Source organism: Scyliorhinus torazame, chromosome 5, assembly GCF_047496885.1.
Source record: "Scyliorhinus torazame isolate Kashiwa2021f chromosome 5, sScyTor2.1, whole genome shotgun sequence".
Classification (NCBI taxonomy): Eukaryota; Metazoa; Chordata; class Chondrichthyes; order Carcharhiniformes; family Scyliorhinidae; genus Scyliorhinus; species Scyliorhinus torazame.
In genome coordinates, this window is record NC_092711.1 from 244,109,678 (window position 1) to 244,125,222 (window position 15,545).

Sequence of the window (15,545 nt, forward strand, 5' to 3'; positions counted from 1 at the left end):
TCTTACTTCAACGCTCACTACGAGATAGGCGCTCCTAGCTATTCATCTGTACCAGCTTCGAATCCCACAGGCTCAGAACCCAAACGAAAGGCCATTCATTTCCCTAACCTGGTGGGCCATTTCCAAAGTTAAGTATTGGCCTGTTAGTTGTAGGAAGTAGCTTAGAAGTAGAATTTATGCATAAGCATTGATTACTGTATATAATAAATGTGCGTTGATTTAACTCTTACTAAGCGGTGTGTTGGATTATTGATCATTACTCGGACTTGAACCATGTGGCGGTATCAGAAAGATAACCGGCGACTCAAGAGCAAAGGTGATAGAACAAGAGCAATTAAACTAAGACTAAAGTTAGCAGCAACATTTGGCGAATCTGGTGGGACCCAATCTAGAAGTGGAAAACCACTCCGGGAGAACCCAAGAATTTGAATTAGAAATCCAATTGGAAACAGAAAACCACAAGTGTTCAAGAGTTCTGATCAATAGTCATAATTCGGAAGTGTGTGTATGCATGCGTAACTAACAGGGCTATAAGGTAAAACTGATAGATTTTTGTTGTGTCAAAACTGTCGGAAGTTTGTATATCGGAAAGTAGCGAAAGCCGTACCCATATTTACAACACCGCCTTAGCCCCCTGTTCCAAATTTTAAAGAAGAGGCATTCGGATAGGAAGGATGGCAATGCAGGCAATGCAGCGCCTCATGAACCCTGAGGAATTTGCGGTCGCAGCGACCAGCAGCAGTAGAGTGGGACAATGTCCCATTTGGGAGGAAGAAATCAGGAAATATCTCAAAGGGAAAGGATGGCCCCTTTGGAATGATTTCTGTGATAATGAGGAATCAGGTCCCGGGAGTATAGGACATACTTGGTGGGAGAACCTGAGCGAGATCCACAAAAAGAGCTTGGGAAAAGCTCGCAAGCCGATGGCAATCGTGTCCTGTTTGGCACAATTGCGAGGCACAGGGGAGGTCGTTAAGATGCTCCGCAAAGAAGTTGAGGGCATACATCAGATGAGTAAGGTCGATGTAAGCGAAGTAGAAAGAGAGAGTATGGAATTGAGGAGGAAATTGGCAGCAAAAGATGGAGAGGTGGATGACGCCACCTTAGGAAATTCCAGCCGGTCCAGGAAGCACATCATTCTCTCCTTCCCATCCGGGGGCCGAGCTTCGTATAATCTTTTATAGAATGCCTTGAACACTCCATTCACTCTCTCCGCTCCCCGCTCTATCTCTCCTTCCTCATCCCTCACTCCCCCTATTTCCCTCGCTGCTCCCCTTTTCCTCAATTGATGGGCCAGCAACCTGCTCGCCTTCTCCCCATGCTCATACTGTACACCCTGTGCCTTCCTCCACTGTGCTTCTGCAGTACCCGTTGTCAGCAAGTCAAATTCTACGTGTAACCTTTGCCTTTCCCTGTACAGTCCCTCCGCATATTGCCTGTCCACCCTCAGAAGTTCTTGCAGCAACCACTCCCGTTCCCTACTCTCCTGCTTTCCTTTATGTGCCCTTATTGATATCAGCTCCCCTCTAACCACTGCCTTCAGCGCCTCCCAGATCACTCCCACCTGGATCTCCCCGTTATCATTGAGTTCCAAGTATTTTTCAATGCACCCCCTCACCCTTAGACACACCCCCTCATCTGCCATTAGTCCCATGTCCATTCTCCAGGGTGGACGCCCTTCTGTTTCCTCCCCTATCTCCAAGTCTACCCAATGTGGAGCGTGATCCGAAATGGCTATAGCCGTATACTCCGTCCCCCTCACCTTCGGGATCAACGCCCTTCCCAAAACAAAAAAGTCTATTCGCGAATAAACTTTGTGGACATAGGAGAAAAACGAAAACACCTTACTCCTAGGTCTGCTAAATCTCCACGGGTCTACTCCTCCCATCTGCTCCATAAAATCTTTAAGCACCTTGGCTGCAGCCGGCCTCCTTCCAGTCCTGGATCTCGACCTGTCCAGCCCTGGCTCCAGCACCGTATTAAAATTTCCCCCCATTACCAACTTTCCCACCTCTAGGTCCGGGGTGCGTCCTAGCATGCGCCTCATAAAATTGGCATCATCCCAGTTCGGGGCATATACGTTTACCAAGACCACCGCCTCCCCCTGTAATTTGCCACTCACCATCACGTATCTGCCCCCGCTATCCGCCACTATAGTCTTTGCCTCAAACATAACCCGCTTCCCCACTAGTATAGCCACCCCCCTGTTTTTCGCATCTAGCCCCGAATGAAACACCTGCCCCACCCATCCTTTGCGTAGTCTAACCTGGTCTATAAGTTTCAAGTGCGTCTCTTGTAACATAACCACGTCTGCCTTAAGTTTCTTAAGGTGTGCGAGTACTCGTGCCCTCTTTATCGGCCCGTTCAGCCCTCTCACATTCCACGTGATCAACCGGGTTGGGGGGCTTTTTACCCCCCCCCCCCCCCTTGTCGATTAGCCATCCCCTTTTTCCAGCTCCTCACCCGGTTCCCACGCAGCTGTGCCCCCCCCCAGGCGGTGACCCCCCGCCCACCCCACCCCATTCCGGCTCCCCCCTCTCCCCAGCAGCAGCAACCCAGTAACTCCCCCCTCCCACCCCCCCCGCTAGATCCCCCACTAGCGTAGTTACACCCCCCATGTTGCTCCCAGAAGTCAGCAAACTCTGGCCGACCTCGGCTTCCCCCCGTGACCTCGGCTCGCACCGTGCGACGCCCCCTCCTTCCTGCTTCCCTATTCCCGCCATGATTATCATAGCGTGGGAACAAAGCCCGCGCTTCCCTTTTGGCCCCGCCCCCCATGGCCAACGCCCCATCTCCTCCACCTCCCTTCCTCCCTCCACCACCACCTGTGGAAGAGAGAAAAGTTACCACATCGCAGGATTAATATCATAAAACTCATCTTTCCCCCCCTTTTTCCCCCTCTTCGCCCCCCATACTCGCCCCACCCCTTTGTTTCAAACGTTCTTTTTTAATAACCCGCTTATTCCAGTTTTTCTTCCACAATAAAAGTCCACGCCTCATCCGCCGTCTCAAAGTAGTGGTGCCTCCCTTGATATGTGACCCACAGTCTTGCCGGTTGCAGCATTCCAAATGTTATCTTCTTTTTGCGAAGCACCGCCTTGGCCCGATTAAAGCTCGCCCTCCTTCTCGCCACCTCCGCACTCCAGTCTTGATATACGCGGATTACCGCGTTCTCCCACCTACTGCTCCGAGTTTTCTTTGCCCATCTAAGGACCATCTCTCTATCCTTAAAACGGAGGAATCTCACCACTATGGCTCTAGGAATTTCTCCTGCTCTCGGTCCTCGCGCCATCACTCGGTATGCTCCCTCCACCTCCAGCGGACCCGCCGGGGCCTCCGCTCCCATTAACGAGTGCAGCATCGTGCTCACATATGCCCCGACGTCTGCTCCTTCTGCACCTTCAGGAAGACCAAGAATCCTTAAATTATTCCTCCTCGTGTTATTCTCCAGCACCTCCAGTCTTTCCACACATCGTTTATGGTGTGCCTCGTGCATCTCCGTCTTCACCACCAGGCCCTGTATATCGTCCTCGTTCTCGGCAGCCTTTGCCTTCACGACCCGAAGCTCCCGCTCCTGGGTCTTTTGCTCATCCTTTAGCCCTTCGATCGCCTGTAATATCGGGGCCAACAGCTCCTTCTTCATGTCCTTTCTAAGTTCTTCCACGCAACATTTCAAAAACTCTTGTTGTTCAGGGCCCCATGTTAAACTGCCACCTTCCGTCGCCATCTTGGTTCTTGCTTGCCTTCCTTGCCGCTGCTCCAAAGGATCCACTGCAATCTGGCCACTTCCCTCTCCTTTTTCCATCCGTTTCCAGGGGGGATTCCCTTCTGGTTTACCGCACAGTGCTTCTAACCGTTAAAATTGCCGTTGGGGCTCTTATCAAGAGCCCAAAAGTCTGTTCCACCGGGAGCTGCTGAAACATGCGACTTAGCTGGTCATCGCCGCACCCGGAAGTCGTGAGGCAGCACTGCTAATCACTGCACCACCGTGCTGCCCTTCCCAATGATCTTATATTAATATCAATGACCTTTCTCCATGTGACTGTAAATAAATTTGAACAATTAGTTTTAGTCTGCACCGATTGGTCTGGGTTATTTTGTAATTTTGGAGATGACAACGTGATGGGCACTCCATATATTTCCACTAATCTATTTATCATGTTCAAGGGTTAATTGATTGTCAATCAGGGCATGTTGTCAAGCACTCAGCAGAAAATAAAGACTCAGGTTTTGATTTGAAATGAATGAATGAAAATGAAATGAACATTGCTTAATGTCACAAGTAGGCTTCAATGAAGTTACTGTGAAAAGCCCCTAGTCGCCACATTCCGGCACCTGTTACGGGAAAAGGTTTAAAAGGTATTTAGTATCCCCATAGTATTTAAAAGGTTTGATCATGGAAAATGTCATCTCACAATGAACACAAGAGAAAGTTTTTTGGGGAAAAACGTAAAATTGTATTGCAAGTCCTTAACCAACACCTTTTCTTTGTATCAGGTTAGTGTTCCAATGCTTTGGTCATAATTTCCTCCAGCACCATTTATGTGAGAAACATTTTGTTATATTCATTCCTGAAATGTGGTCTCTGGCAGGTCTAGCTTTTGCTGCCCATCCCCAACTGCCCTCGAGAAGGGGATAGCAAGAACGATGAGCCAGTGGACACTGCAAACTTCACTTCGCAAGTAATCATCTTGTACCATCCAGGGCAGATTGCTGCTGGCTATGCTTCTGTCTTTGATTGCTATGCTGCTCACATTCCTTGCAAGTTTGCAGAGTTGGAGAAGATTGACCGTCACTCTGGAAAGAAGCTGGAAGATAACCCCAAGTCTGTGAAGTCTGGGTATGCTGCCATTGTTGAAATGATGCCATCTTTAAATTTTTTTTTTAAAGAGAACTCAATTTTTTTTCCCAAGGGGTAATTTAGTGTGGCCAATCCACCTATCCTGCACATCTTTGTGGGGGGGGGGGGGGGGGGGGGTGAAACCCACAGACACGAAGAGAATGTGCAAACTCCACAGTGATCCAGGGCCGGGATGGAAGCTGTGTCCTTAGTGCCGTATGCAGCAGTGCTAACCACTGGGCCACCCCAAAATGGTGTCCTCTTGAATGCCAGCAGTTCATCTGATGTAGGTAATCTCATTTGAAGGAATTGCTGTTACGCAAGGAATTCCAGCAACAGTGAAGGAACAGTGATTAAGTTTCAAGTGAGGGCGATGTATGACTTAGAGGGGAACTTGCAGGGTGTAGCCTTCACATGAGCTCGCTGCCCAGTCCTTCTGGGTAGTAGAGGTCATGAGCTTTGAAGGTGCTTTGGTGAGTTGCTATTGTGTATCCTGCAAATCGTACACTGTTGCCACCGTGTGGCAGTGGTTGAGAGGGTGAATATTTGTGGCAGATGAGTGCTGATCTAGTGGGCTGTTTTGTCCTGGATGGTGCAGAGCTTCTTGAATGTTGCTGCAGTTACACTCGGCAAGTACATAGTACAGGGCAGGAGGCCATTCGGCCCATCGAGTCTGCACCGACCCACTTAAGCCCCCACTTCCACCCTATCCCCGTAACCCATTAACCCCATCTAACCTTTTTTTTGGTCACGAAGGGCAATTTATCATGTCCAATCCACCTAACCTGCACATCTTTTGACTGTGGGAGGAAACCGGAGCCCCCGGAGGAATCCCACGCAGACACGGTGAGAATGTGCAGACTCCTCACAGACAGTGACTCAGCGGGGAATTGAACCTGGGACCCTGGCACTGTGAAGCTACAGTGCTATCCATTTGTGCTACCGTGCTGCCCAAAAGTATACAGCATTGCACCACAATCCTGACTTCTGCCTTATAGACGGTGGGGAGTTAGAGAGGAATTACTTGCGACAGGATTCCCTACCCTTGACTTGCTCTAGTAACCACAGTATTAATATAGCTGATCCAGTTAAGTCTCTGATCAATGGTAACCTGCAGGATGTTGATGGTGGGGTTTCAGTAATGTAATGACATTGAATGTCAAGGAGAGATGGTTTCATTCTCTCTTGATGGAGATGGCTATTACTTGGCACTTGTGCAAATGTTACTTGCACCGGGGCGGTTTAGCTTAGTTTCTCAGATGCAAAGCACGGCCAGCAGCTTGGGTTCAACTCCCGTACCAGTTGAGATTATTCAGAAAGGCCTTGCCTTCTCAACCTTGCCCCTCACCTGAGGCTTGGTGATCCTCAGGCTAAACCATCGCCAGTCAGCTCTCCCTCTCAAAAGGGAAAAGCAGCCTACGGCGATTTTCAGTGATTACCTCGAGTGAGATGATTAGCCTTCAACAATTACAACTATTTTATTTGTGCTGGAAGCTGCTAGATGTACAAGACCCAGCTCAGCTTGAATGCTTCCCATGATTAAATAGCCTAATGACACTCAAGTTTAAACTTCCATGTGCAGAAAAATAACCTTTAGAAGGGCAAGAATAACAATTTAGTTTCACTGTAAAATATTAACACACACAAGCAAAGCCAAAAAAATTAATTGACTTTTAAGGGCCCCTCTAGACCATCTTTGACAGGTCAGCAAATTACTCTCTACATAATAGCAATATTGTGTTGTTCTCAAGTAGTAAGTAGATCAGCACAATTTCAATCTTTATACATAATTCATCCACCTGGCAGGAGATGCTGGGGATGGAATTAATTCAGTAAAGCAGGAGACAGCCGAGGTGACAGCTGCTGACAGAACTAGTCCCATTTCAATACTTCACCAGTAGAGATGATTATTCACATCACTGCCTCCTTTTCTTTTACAAAGGGAAATTCCTTCAGATCCTTTCCCAAAGTAACTAATACAGAATATTGTTGCTTGATTACATTCTTTAGGCTTATGAAAGTCTGACAATCCCGTCTCTTTGTGCTTTATCAATTTTTGCAAAATGAGGCTTTTTCATTCAAAAACAGTGAACAAAATATTTGTATTAGTCATTAAATGCTAACTATGAATGACAATGTGGTGGAAAGCAATGGTACAATTACCTAGTTAGTGAAATCACTGCATGCTAGGTTATGAGCCATAGGAAGCTTCTAGGTTAAATTTGACTGAGTTTGTCATTCTTAATTGGTGCAATTGTGGGGTACTAGAATTAGCCTTAGGTTCCTTGTGTCCCCAAATTCCCTAATTGATTTCTTGATGACTATCTTATGTTAATGACTTCTGGTTTTGCTCTTCCCTACAAATGAAAATGCACAAAAGCCTTTCCTAATTTTAAAAACCTCTATTAGGTTACCTCTTAGCCATACTTTTCCAGTTGGAGCCCTGGAAGATCTGCTGGAAAGTGTGAATGTTTAATGAGGGCTAAATAGCAGTGTATAAATACCTCCTCCCCGCTCAATAAAATAGCTTACAAGCTCTCATTTTTGAGGGTCAAAAACAAAGGATGATCATAGCAGGGAGGTTCCAGACAGTTATTGGAGTGTCTAAGTGACAAAGGGGGAGAGAATAGTTTAATAACCTGTTCCAATGAATCATACCTCATGTGAGGTGGCTCTTCAATGTAAACAATTATTCATCAGCAACAAATACACCATCACATTCAAACACATAATTGCACCAATAGTTTTGAAAAGAATGTTTTTCAAAGAAGATACATGGCTTGATGCACTGGTCTACACTATAATGGACGCATTAAACTTCTGATTGAAATCATGGTATCAATGAAGGAATGAGAGCAGGCGATGCACTCATTCATACAAGGGCATACAAACAGCTGACCATTGCTGTCCACCCCTTATGAACCATACTGATGCTTGAATTGAGAACCATACCTGTGGAACTGCATGACATGGTAATATCTGCAATTTGAGTTCATATTCAACACAATTATTTTTATATAGCTTTTCAAATCTTCTGCTTTGGATGGTTCCTATCTATTTTTATTTGGACTAAGCACATAATAATGTTGTCAGCTATTAAATTCTGCAGTTATCAAATCCCTTCTTTACCACAGAGTCATCCCGCACCCTGGTCTCAGCAAATTTGGTGCTGCCTTCAATTTGCAAAACCCATAAATTGGGGTCCAATGCCATTAACAACAACTTCTCATAACCGGACTCTCGCCAGGAAAGCAGATGGGTGTTTGGTTGCCTTTTGATTCCTCACCAAGTTCCACCATTTGTGGATGAGTCCAAATAGTGTCTTCAGGCTGTTAAACCACCCATGAATTACAATTGAGCCCAATTCCTACCTTACACACTTCATTGAACTACAATCAGGAAATAATGCTTTTTCCACTTTAACCTGACAGTGCCACAGCCAATTGTAGCATTCCTACTGTGTGCCCAATGACATTAGCCTATTAAGCATGAGTAGCTGAACTAAACAGACCCAAAATGCTCATCGTCAGATCTCTGGTCTACTGAGCTAGCTGATCTTAACTAGAGTACTGGATATGTGAGGTGTTTTTAATGATGTCAGTGCCATGGTAAGGACTGGAGAGAAATCAGCCAAGGTTCCTGCACTGGTCACTAGCCAGTTACACTCGGAAATTTACACATATGTACATTGAATCGGAATCAACTGATTTGCTCTCCCATGATTCAACATCCTCCTATTATCACAACATGAACATAGTGGTTTGGGTGATGCAAAGAGTAACTGGAACCCATGAAAATAATAAGTCTGCAAGGGGACCAGGTGCCACGTCTGTCACAAAGGCAAAGACGACAGAAATGAAAAGAAAAATCCATGGGTTGGTGGAAGTGCAGGGAGAGGAAGCAATAGCAAGAGGGGAACTATTGGCAATGGATAGGACGTATAGAGCACAGGAACAGTTGCAGAACATATGACTAACATGAAGTTAAGAAATTCTTTTCAGGGGATGTTTGTCTCATTATCCTTGTTGGATGTTTTCTTAGATTTGCACCCCATTCACAATGCTAAAAAAGAATATACCCCTCAAGAGGGTAGGAAAGGTAATTTTGATCTCTGCCTTTAAAATGAAGCCCTGTGCATCTTGCATGAATTTCCATAGTGCGATTAGTATCACAGGCAAGAATAGCTTTCCTCATATTACTCATTGCCATGTGAAGAACTAGTATAATCTTTGGTCGTTAACAAATGTGCAAGTTCCAAAAGAGATTCAGTATTCAGAAAGGTTAATCTAGCGGTTTCTTTTCAGTGAACATTTACTTTAAATTTGTTAATGGAAATTAAAGGGGGTAAAGAAAAATATCAAACTAAGCCCAATCATGACGGTATTGGACAGGCCTCCAGAAAAACTGTTAAAAGGTGCACTATATTAAAGCGACTGGAAGTTGTTGGCATTTTAAATTCCATTTATTAATAACCACGTTGTATAGTTTCTGGCCACCACAAAAACTGAAAAAATAAGAAACAGTAACAGGAGCAATGTACAAAACACGTTTAGAGCTTGGCTCTCAGTAAAAATGCCACAAAATTATTTAATAAGGCTGAGGTATAGTTAAAAACCTGTGTTTGAAATACACAAATAGGACTTGGTTTCAAAAACGTGTTAAAAACAAGCAATTACAAGAAGTTGCTGGTGAACGAATGGATCGGCTAAAACTGAAGCATCCTTTTTGTAAATTAACCTCCACAGATGGACAATTCTCTCAAGACATTGTCTGGAATTTTCCGGTCATTGTGATTCACTTTTCCCACTGGCGGGGAAATCCCATTGACAAGCGTTGGGAAGGTAGAATCCCGCTGCAAGCGAATGGCGCGCCACCGAGAAACATGTGGCTGAGGGAATGGAGAATTTCACCCATTGTTCTTCATTCTAATAAACATAAAAACATTTTGAAGGAATGCTTTGGTGAGCGTTAAAAGGATGAAGCAGACATCTCAACAGTCTGCAAAATTATGGATATTCAGGAACAGTAGGTCCATCTATTTACATTGTACTTCCAGTTCAATTGAATCTCTTATCAAATTTAATAATTATGTGATGCTGATGATACTCAGAAAATTCATGGAGGCAAGGCCGAGAATGAAACCGTCTCTTCTCTACATTTTCACTAATTTCAGCTTTTTCATTATTTTCTGTCACTTTGCTGCCTTTTATATACTTTTAGCATTCAAGTTTCTCACATTTGATTTATTTGTTTAATTAAGTGACCTCTTTACTGTCGTTCACTTGTATTTTTCTGTGTTCAATTTAATTCTTGCTCTGTTGCTTTTAATTCTTTGCAGATCTTTCTCGATTGTGACTTTAAAAAAAAAAAATTTGTACCCAATTATTTTTTTCCCAATTAAGCAGCAATTTAGCGTGGCCAATCCACCCAACCTGCACATCTTTGGGTTGTGGAGGTGAAACCTATGCAGACACGGGGAGAATGTGCAAACTCCACATGGACAGTGACCCAGGGCTGTGATCAAACTCGGGTCCTCAGCACCGTAGGCAGCAATGCTAACCACTGCGCCACTGTGCCGCCCCACTCTTGATTGTGTCTTAACCAATATTCCATCCTCAATCAATCCCACAAAAAAATCAACTGAATTATTTTATGGCTGCTTGTGCGTCATTGCCAGGTTTGCCGAAATCAATGGTCACTGCACTTCAAAAGTAGTTAATTGTGTAAAGAACAGGTAGTTAAAACTGATAAGGCACTTATTAAATGCAATCCCACAGGAACAAATTTCACTTGTTGAGTATTTTCCTAGAATCCATCTATATTGTGTGTTTTATATTACGAGGTGGAGTTTATCCACTCCCAACACAACAGCAAAGCCTCTTACTAACTTCTGCCCTTTTTTCTGAATATTTTTATTCAAGCTAGGGATGATGACATAATTAATGGAAATTGATTAGATGATTCAATGCTACTGTCCTTGATGTGTGAGGCAGTTGAAATGGCATCAAGAGAAGTAGAGACAATAACTAACAATCATGTTATTAAAAAGAAAAATCCAATTAAGGGGCAATTTAGCATGGTCAATCCTACCCTGCACATCTTTGGGTTGTGGGGTGAGGCCCACGCAGACATGGGCAAACTCCACATGGAGAGTGACCCGGGCCGGGATCGAACCAAGGCAGCAGTGGTATTCACTGCAGCACCCTGCTGCCCCAATCACATTATTCTGTGTGCCAAGCATAGAGTAAAGGGGTTTAACATTACTAGGTTCTATATCAACACTTAGAATGGCGCATCGATTAATTGTTTTGATGGACTCAGCAATGCTTGCCAGCCAGTACAGTTCTTCTGACTGCTTTTACGTGGCATTCAGACCAATGCTTTCAGTTTCCATATCACATGCAGTCATTTATAAATAGAAAAGTCAACTTGCTGGATTTCTCCAGGACCACATAATGGGAAGATCCATTCGCTGCCAGTCTCAGTAAATACTGAGAAGTACACTTTTGTATTTCAAATGTTGCATGAGATACAGGTATTGGGAGTTTATGGAAGTCCTTGCTCTGGTAGGCCTAGCATCAGCAGCTAGCATTAGGTACCGTGCAATGTTTGGTACTAATTCAGCTCCCTCATGGTTTTGGGCTCAGTACCTTCTTCATTTAAGTCCTCTTGTTACACAAGAATTCAGTATTTAAACAAATCCTTTGAGAAACAATCATAACTTTTAACAATTAAACCCTTAAGACTTAAGAATATCAATGTTGATAACCACTTTTGAAGAAACATTTGGAATGATTCCTCGGTGTAGCTGACATTGAACCTATAGCACAGGAATTTCCAAGCTCTTGTCCTTAATGTTCAGCTTATATCCATTTTTCCATTAATTATCACGTCACGCTACTAATAGCTCTTGCAGGTCTAGTTTAGTGAAGCACTAAGAAAATCACTTCCAAACCTCCACCCATGTTAACTTCAAATACAACAAATCAAGATGAGATAAACTGCTTAAGTTCAAGGGTTACACATGGCTGCAGGTTGGACACCCATGTTATAAAGTTGAGGTTAAACGCGTTCCTTTTGACCAGCAAGCCTATTGACTAAAATTACTCTTTGTAATTGGTGGCAGCTGTCCTTCTCGTTGTGAATGTTTCAAAAACAAAAAAATGTTTTTCATCTTTTTGTAGCATGCAGCTGTTCCAAATTGGTATTTTATCTCAAACACCATCAGAGTAATTTATTTTCGCTGATATTTGTCAAGAGTTTGAAATAGAAATCAGAACACGTTTGTGAAATATTTGTTATAAGCATTGCCACTCTATGCATCTGCAAATTAGAGGTTTACTTAGGTCAGCAGGAGGGCTATGTTCCATCCCATCACAGAGTGACTGCCTTAGGGGCCCCAGGGGAAAAAGATGTAAACAACCATATATGCTTGGATTGAAAGGTGATCCTACAGAAAACCCTCCCAGAACACAACCAAAGAAAGCAAATAGTGAAGAATTACAGATCTACTTAAGCAAGTTGTCGTAGTGGATGACTAACTTCTTAACCTTTTGTTTCAACCACAGTTGATTTTCCATTCTAATTTAAAATATGATTTTATGGACCATGATAATCGCTTATTGTCACAAGTAGGCTTCTAATGAAGTTACTGTGAAAAGCCCCTAGTCGCCACATTCCAGCGCCTGTTCGGGGAGGCTGGTACGGGAATTGAACCGTGCTGCTGGCCTGCTTTGGTCTGCTTTCAAAACCAGCGATTTAGCCCTGTGCTAAACCAGCCCTATTGCACCATGCCTGCAAAAAGGGCAGGTTTTATCCAGCGTTTTGTAACCAGAGTTTAAAAGAGGCTCCTTGAATGGCTCCAGAGGAAGGCAGGTTCAACTTCACTTGTTTCTTTTCACCCACCTTGAATGCGACCATGACCTTTACTGAGACATTCCCCCGCCCCACTTCTCTGAAAATTTAGCCAAGAAAATTGCCAGGTAAAGAATAAAACCCACACATCTAGGTCCGTCCTTAAAAATCAGTGCACCAGAGCATTACATTGCTCCATGGATTATTTTGGTTTATAAAGTTTTGTATCCTCATTTTGCAATTTCTCTGCAGTTGAACCAAGTCATTAACTCTGTATTTGAGGACAGAAAGCAAAACACCACTCGCGTCTCAGCATATATACCTGGCAGACTCTTTAGCCAACCACAAAATCAACTGCAATTCCAATACAGACTGTATTTCAAAGCAGCAACTACAAAATGAATTAAAATATATTTACAAGATAATGAGGTTAATAAGAAAATACAACAAGATACTGCAGTCATTGAATGTCCAATGTTCTGTCCTACATGGTTGAACAAGAAAGGGTTAATTGCAGTTTTAAGTCTCAATGAACATCTGTTGTCCTGGAACTTGCAAGTAATTCCGTCCAAGTTTCCCCTGCAGCTACAGCAGCCACAGACTGCCTTCAGTTTAAAGGCTTCTCTCGCCTTCCGCTCACTCCCCACCACTTATTAAATTACATTCTTCAGATTTCCTGGAAAACAAACACAAAAACAATATTTTTACATAAACCTTTGTCCGCAATGGTTCATAGCACGATACCACCAGCAAATTAGCTACAGATCACATTCAGAAAAGCGTGAATCAAATCCAGTCAGACCCTCACGTTATCAAATCGAGGAGTATTCACATTAAGCTGCAAAAAAAAAAAAATGAAATGAAAAAAATGAAAATGAAAATGAAAATGAAAAACAGATAGTCTTGAGGACCATTAAATCGTACAAGTTCCAAGGCCAGTTTTTGTTTAATCAGGGCTTCCCCAACAGCACAAGGTCCAACAAGAGACTCTTGAACTGAAATAATGCTCAAGTGCACCAGTGCAGCTTCTGAATGTTATTATTAGGGGATCTAATGAGGCTTATGGATTGCTGGTATGGAAGATTTTAGTGTTGGCTGTTTGCATTGAGGATGCATAGCAGGCCTCAGTTTTCCATTCCCAATATTGTAGGCAGCAGGTGCCCAGTATGTTTCAGTGCATCAGATAGTTTGCCTAAAGTAATACACATGAATTTGCACTTTACTGATATTAATCAAGTTTCTCGAAAATATTTCACCATTCAGGTTGAAAGAAGTCAAAATCGGTGCATTCTCATTTGGATTTGTGAAACAACCACCAATTCTCCTCTATTTGGAACAGGCTGACAGATGGAATGTGTGCAGAGAAATGCATTGTTTGGTGATTGCTCACAACAACCAGCAGTCCGCGAGCATGAACTTTCTAGAGAAGTCTTCCAAAACACACAATGTGATTACATCAACTTCAAATAATAATGCTAAGTGTCTCACACATTTAAATGGGAAATATAATGCTTCCAATTTAAAAATAGAAGTTGTAAGACTATAGATGTAATTTCACTTTAGCTTTTTTGATAAGAAATTTTCTGGACCCCAAACAGTAAAGATGGACTGGACATTGTTGTGTAGATATTAAGCAGCCTACTTCCCTGTGCAACATTATCTGAAAAATGTAAGTCACTGAAGGATCCAGTTAACTCTCCCAATACTCAAAAAATGGTCATCGAGTCATAACATCTTGGCAAGTAGAAGCTCAGTTTGAATTCAAGATCAGAGCAGTTCTGTACCAGAACATGGCTATACAATTCAATCTTTTAAGCTTGTTAAATGTTGTTTGACAATGCTCTTGTAAGTGTCTTGGTACATTTCACTATAGTAAAGATGCTATATAAACAAACATATCTGGAGAAAAGGACATGGTCAACAGAACACTATGCCAGTAAGCTTAACCATTAATTATGGTGGGGGGAGGGGGTGGGGTGGTATGGCGGCACAGTGGTTAGCAGTGCTGCCTCATAGTGCTGAGGATGCCGGTTCGATCCTGGCCCCCAGGTCACTGAACGTGTAGAAAGAAACACATTCTCCGTGTTTGCATGGATCTCACCCCCACAATCCAAAGATATGCAGGGTAGGTGAATTGACCATGCTAAATTGCGTCTTAATTGGAAAATGAAAGAATTGGATATTCTTTCAAAACATTTTTTAAAAATTAATTATGGTGGGGAAAATGTTTGATCCTCCACTTTTGAACTCCTGATCTCAGCCGTACGTTTATGGACAGGTACAGTATTGAAGATGGGTCAGGAAAATTCCCACTGATGGGGAGGCATGGTGGTACAGTGGTTAGCACTGCTGCCTCAATGAAGCCTTGGGTGACTGTCCGTGTGAAGTTTGCACTTTCTCCCCATGTCTTTGTGGGTTTTCTCCAATTTCCTCCCTCATTCCAAAGATGTGCAGGTTAGGTGGATTGGCCATGTTAAATTGTTCCTTAGTGTCCAAAGATGTGGTTAGATTGATTGACCATGCTAAAGTGTCCCTTTGTGTCCAAAAGGTTAGGTGGGGTTACAGGGATAGGGTGGGGCCCTGACTCTAGGCAGGGTGCACTTGCAGAGGATCAGTGCAGACTCGATGGGCCGAATGGCCTCCTTTTGCACTGTAGGGATTATATGATTCGAAGATATTTTCATTGAGGAAAACTGGATGTACACCCATGTTTGGGTCACTCATATGGCTCTTTTGAATGCTGGAGAAGCTTTCTGCCTTCGTAGGAAATGGATATCCTGATTTAGATTTTGCCTCCATTAGACTACAAATCCAGAATGGAAAAAGCCACTTCCTTAAGGAAGCCCATGAG

The 15,545-nt window shown here is 43.4% G+C and overlaps 1 protein-coding gene and 1 long non-coding RNA gene across 3 annotated transcripts in view; one reads left to right on the forward strand and one right to left on the reverse strand.

Moving 5' to 3' along the window:
• LOC140420995 (uncharacterized) overlaps positions 1 to 15,545 on the forward strand; it is a 41,314-nt gene that overhangs the window by 18,354 nt on the left and 7,415 nt on the right. Inside the window, exon 3 of the long non-coding RNA XR_011946650.1 lies at positions 4,593 to 4,840. This is a non-coding gene — a long non-coding RNA (uncharacterized lncRNA). The remainder of the gene's footprint in view (positions 1 to 4,592; positions 4,841 to 15,545) is intronic.
• Positions 6,294 to 15,545, reverse strand: part of hdac8 (histone deacetylase 8) — a 103,823-nt gene continuing 94,571 nt past the window's right edge. For both annotated transcript variants that reach the window (XM_072505233.1, XM_072505232.1), the window contains one exon: positions 6,294 to 13,370. In XM_072505233.1, coding sequence (XP_072361334.1) covers positions 13,348 to 13,370 — 23 coding nt within the window. In that variant the 3' untranslated portion in view covers positions 6,294 to 13,347. The remainder of the gene's footprint in view (positions 13,371 to 15,545) is intronic.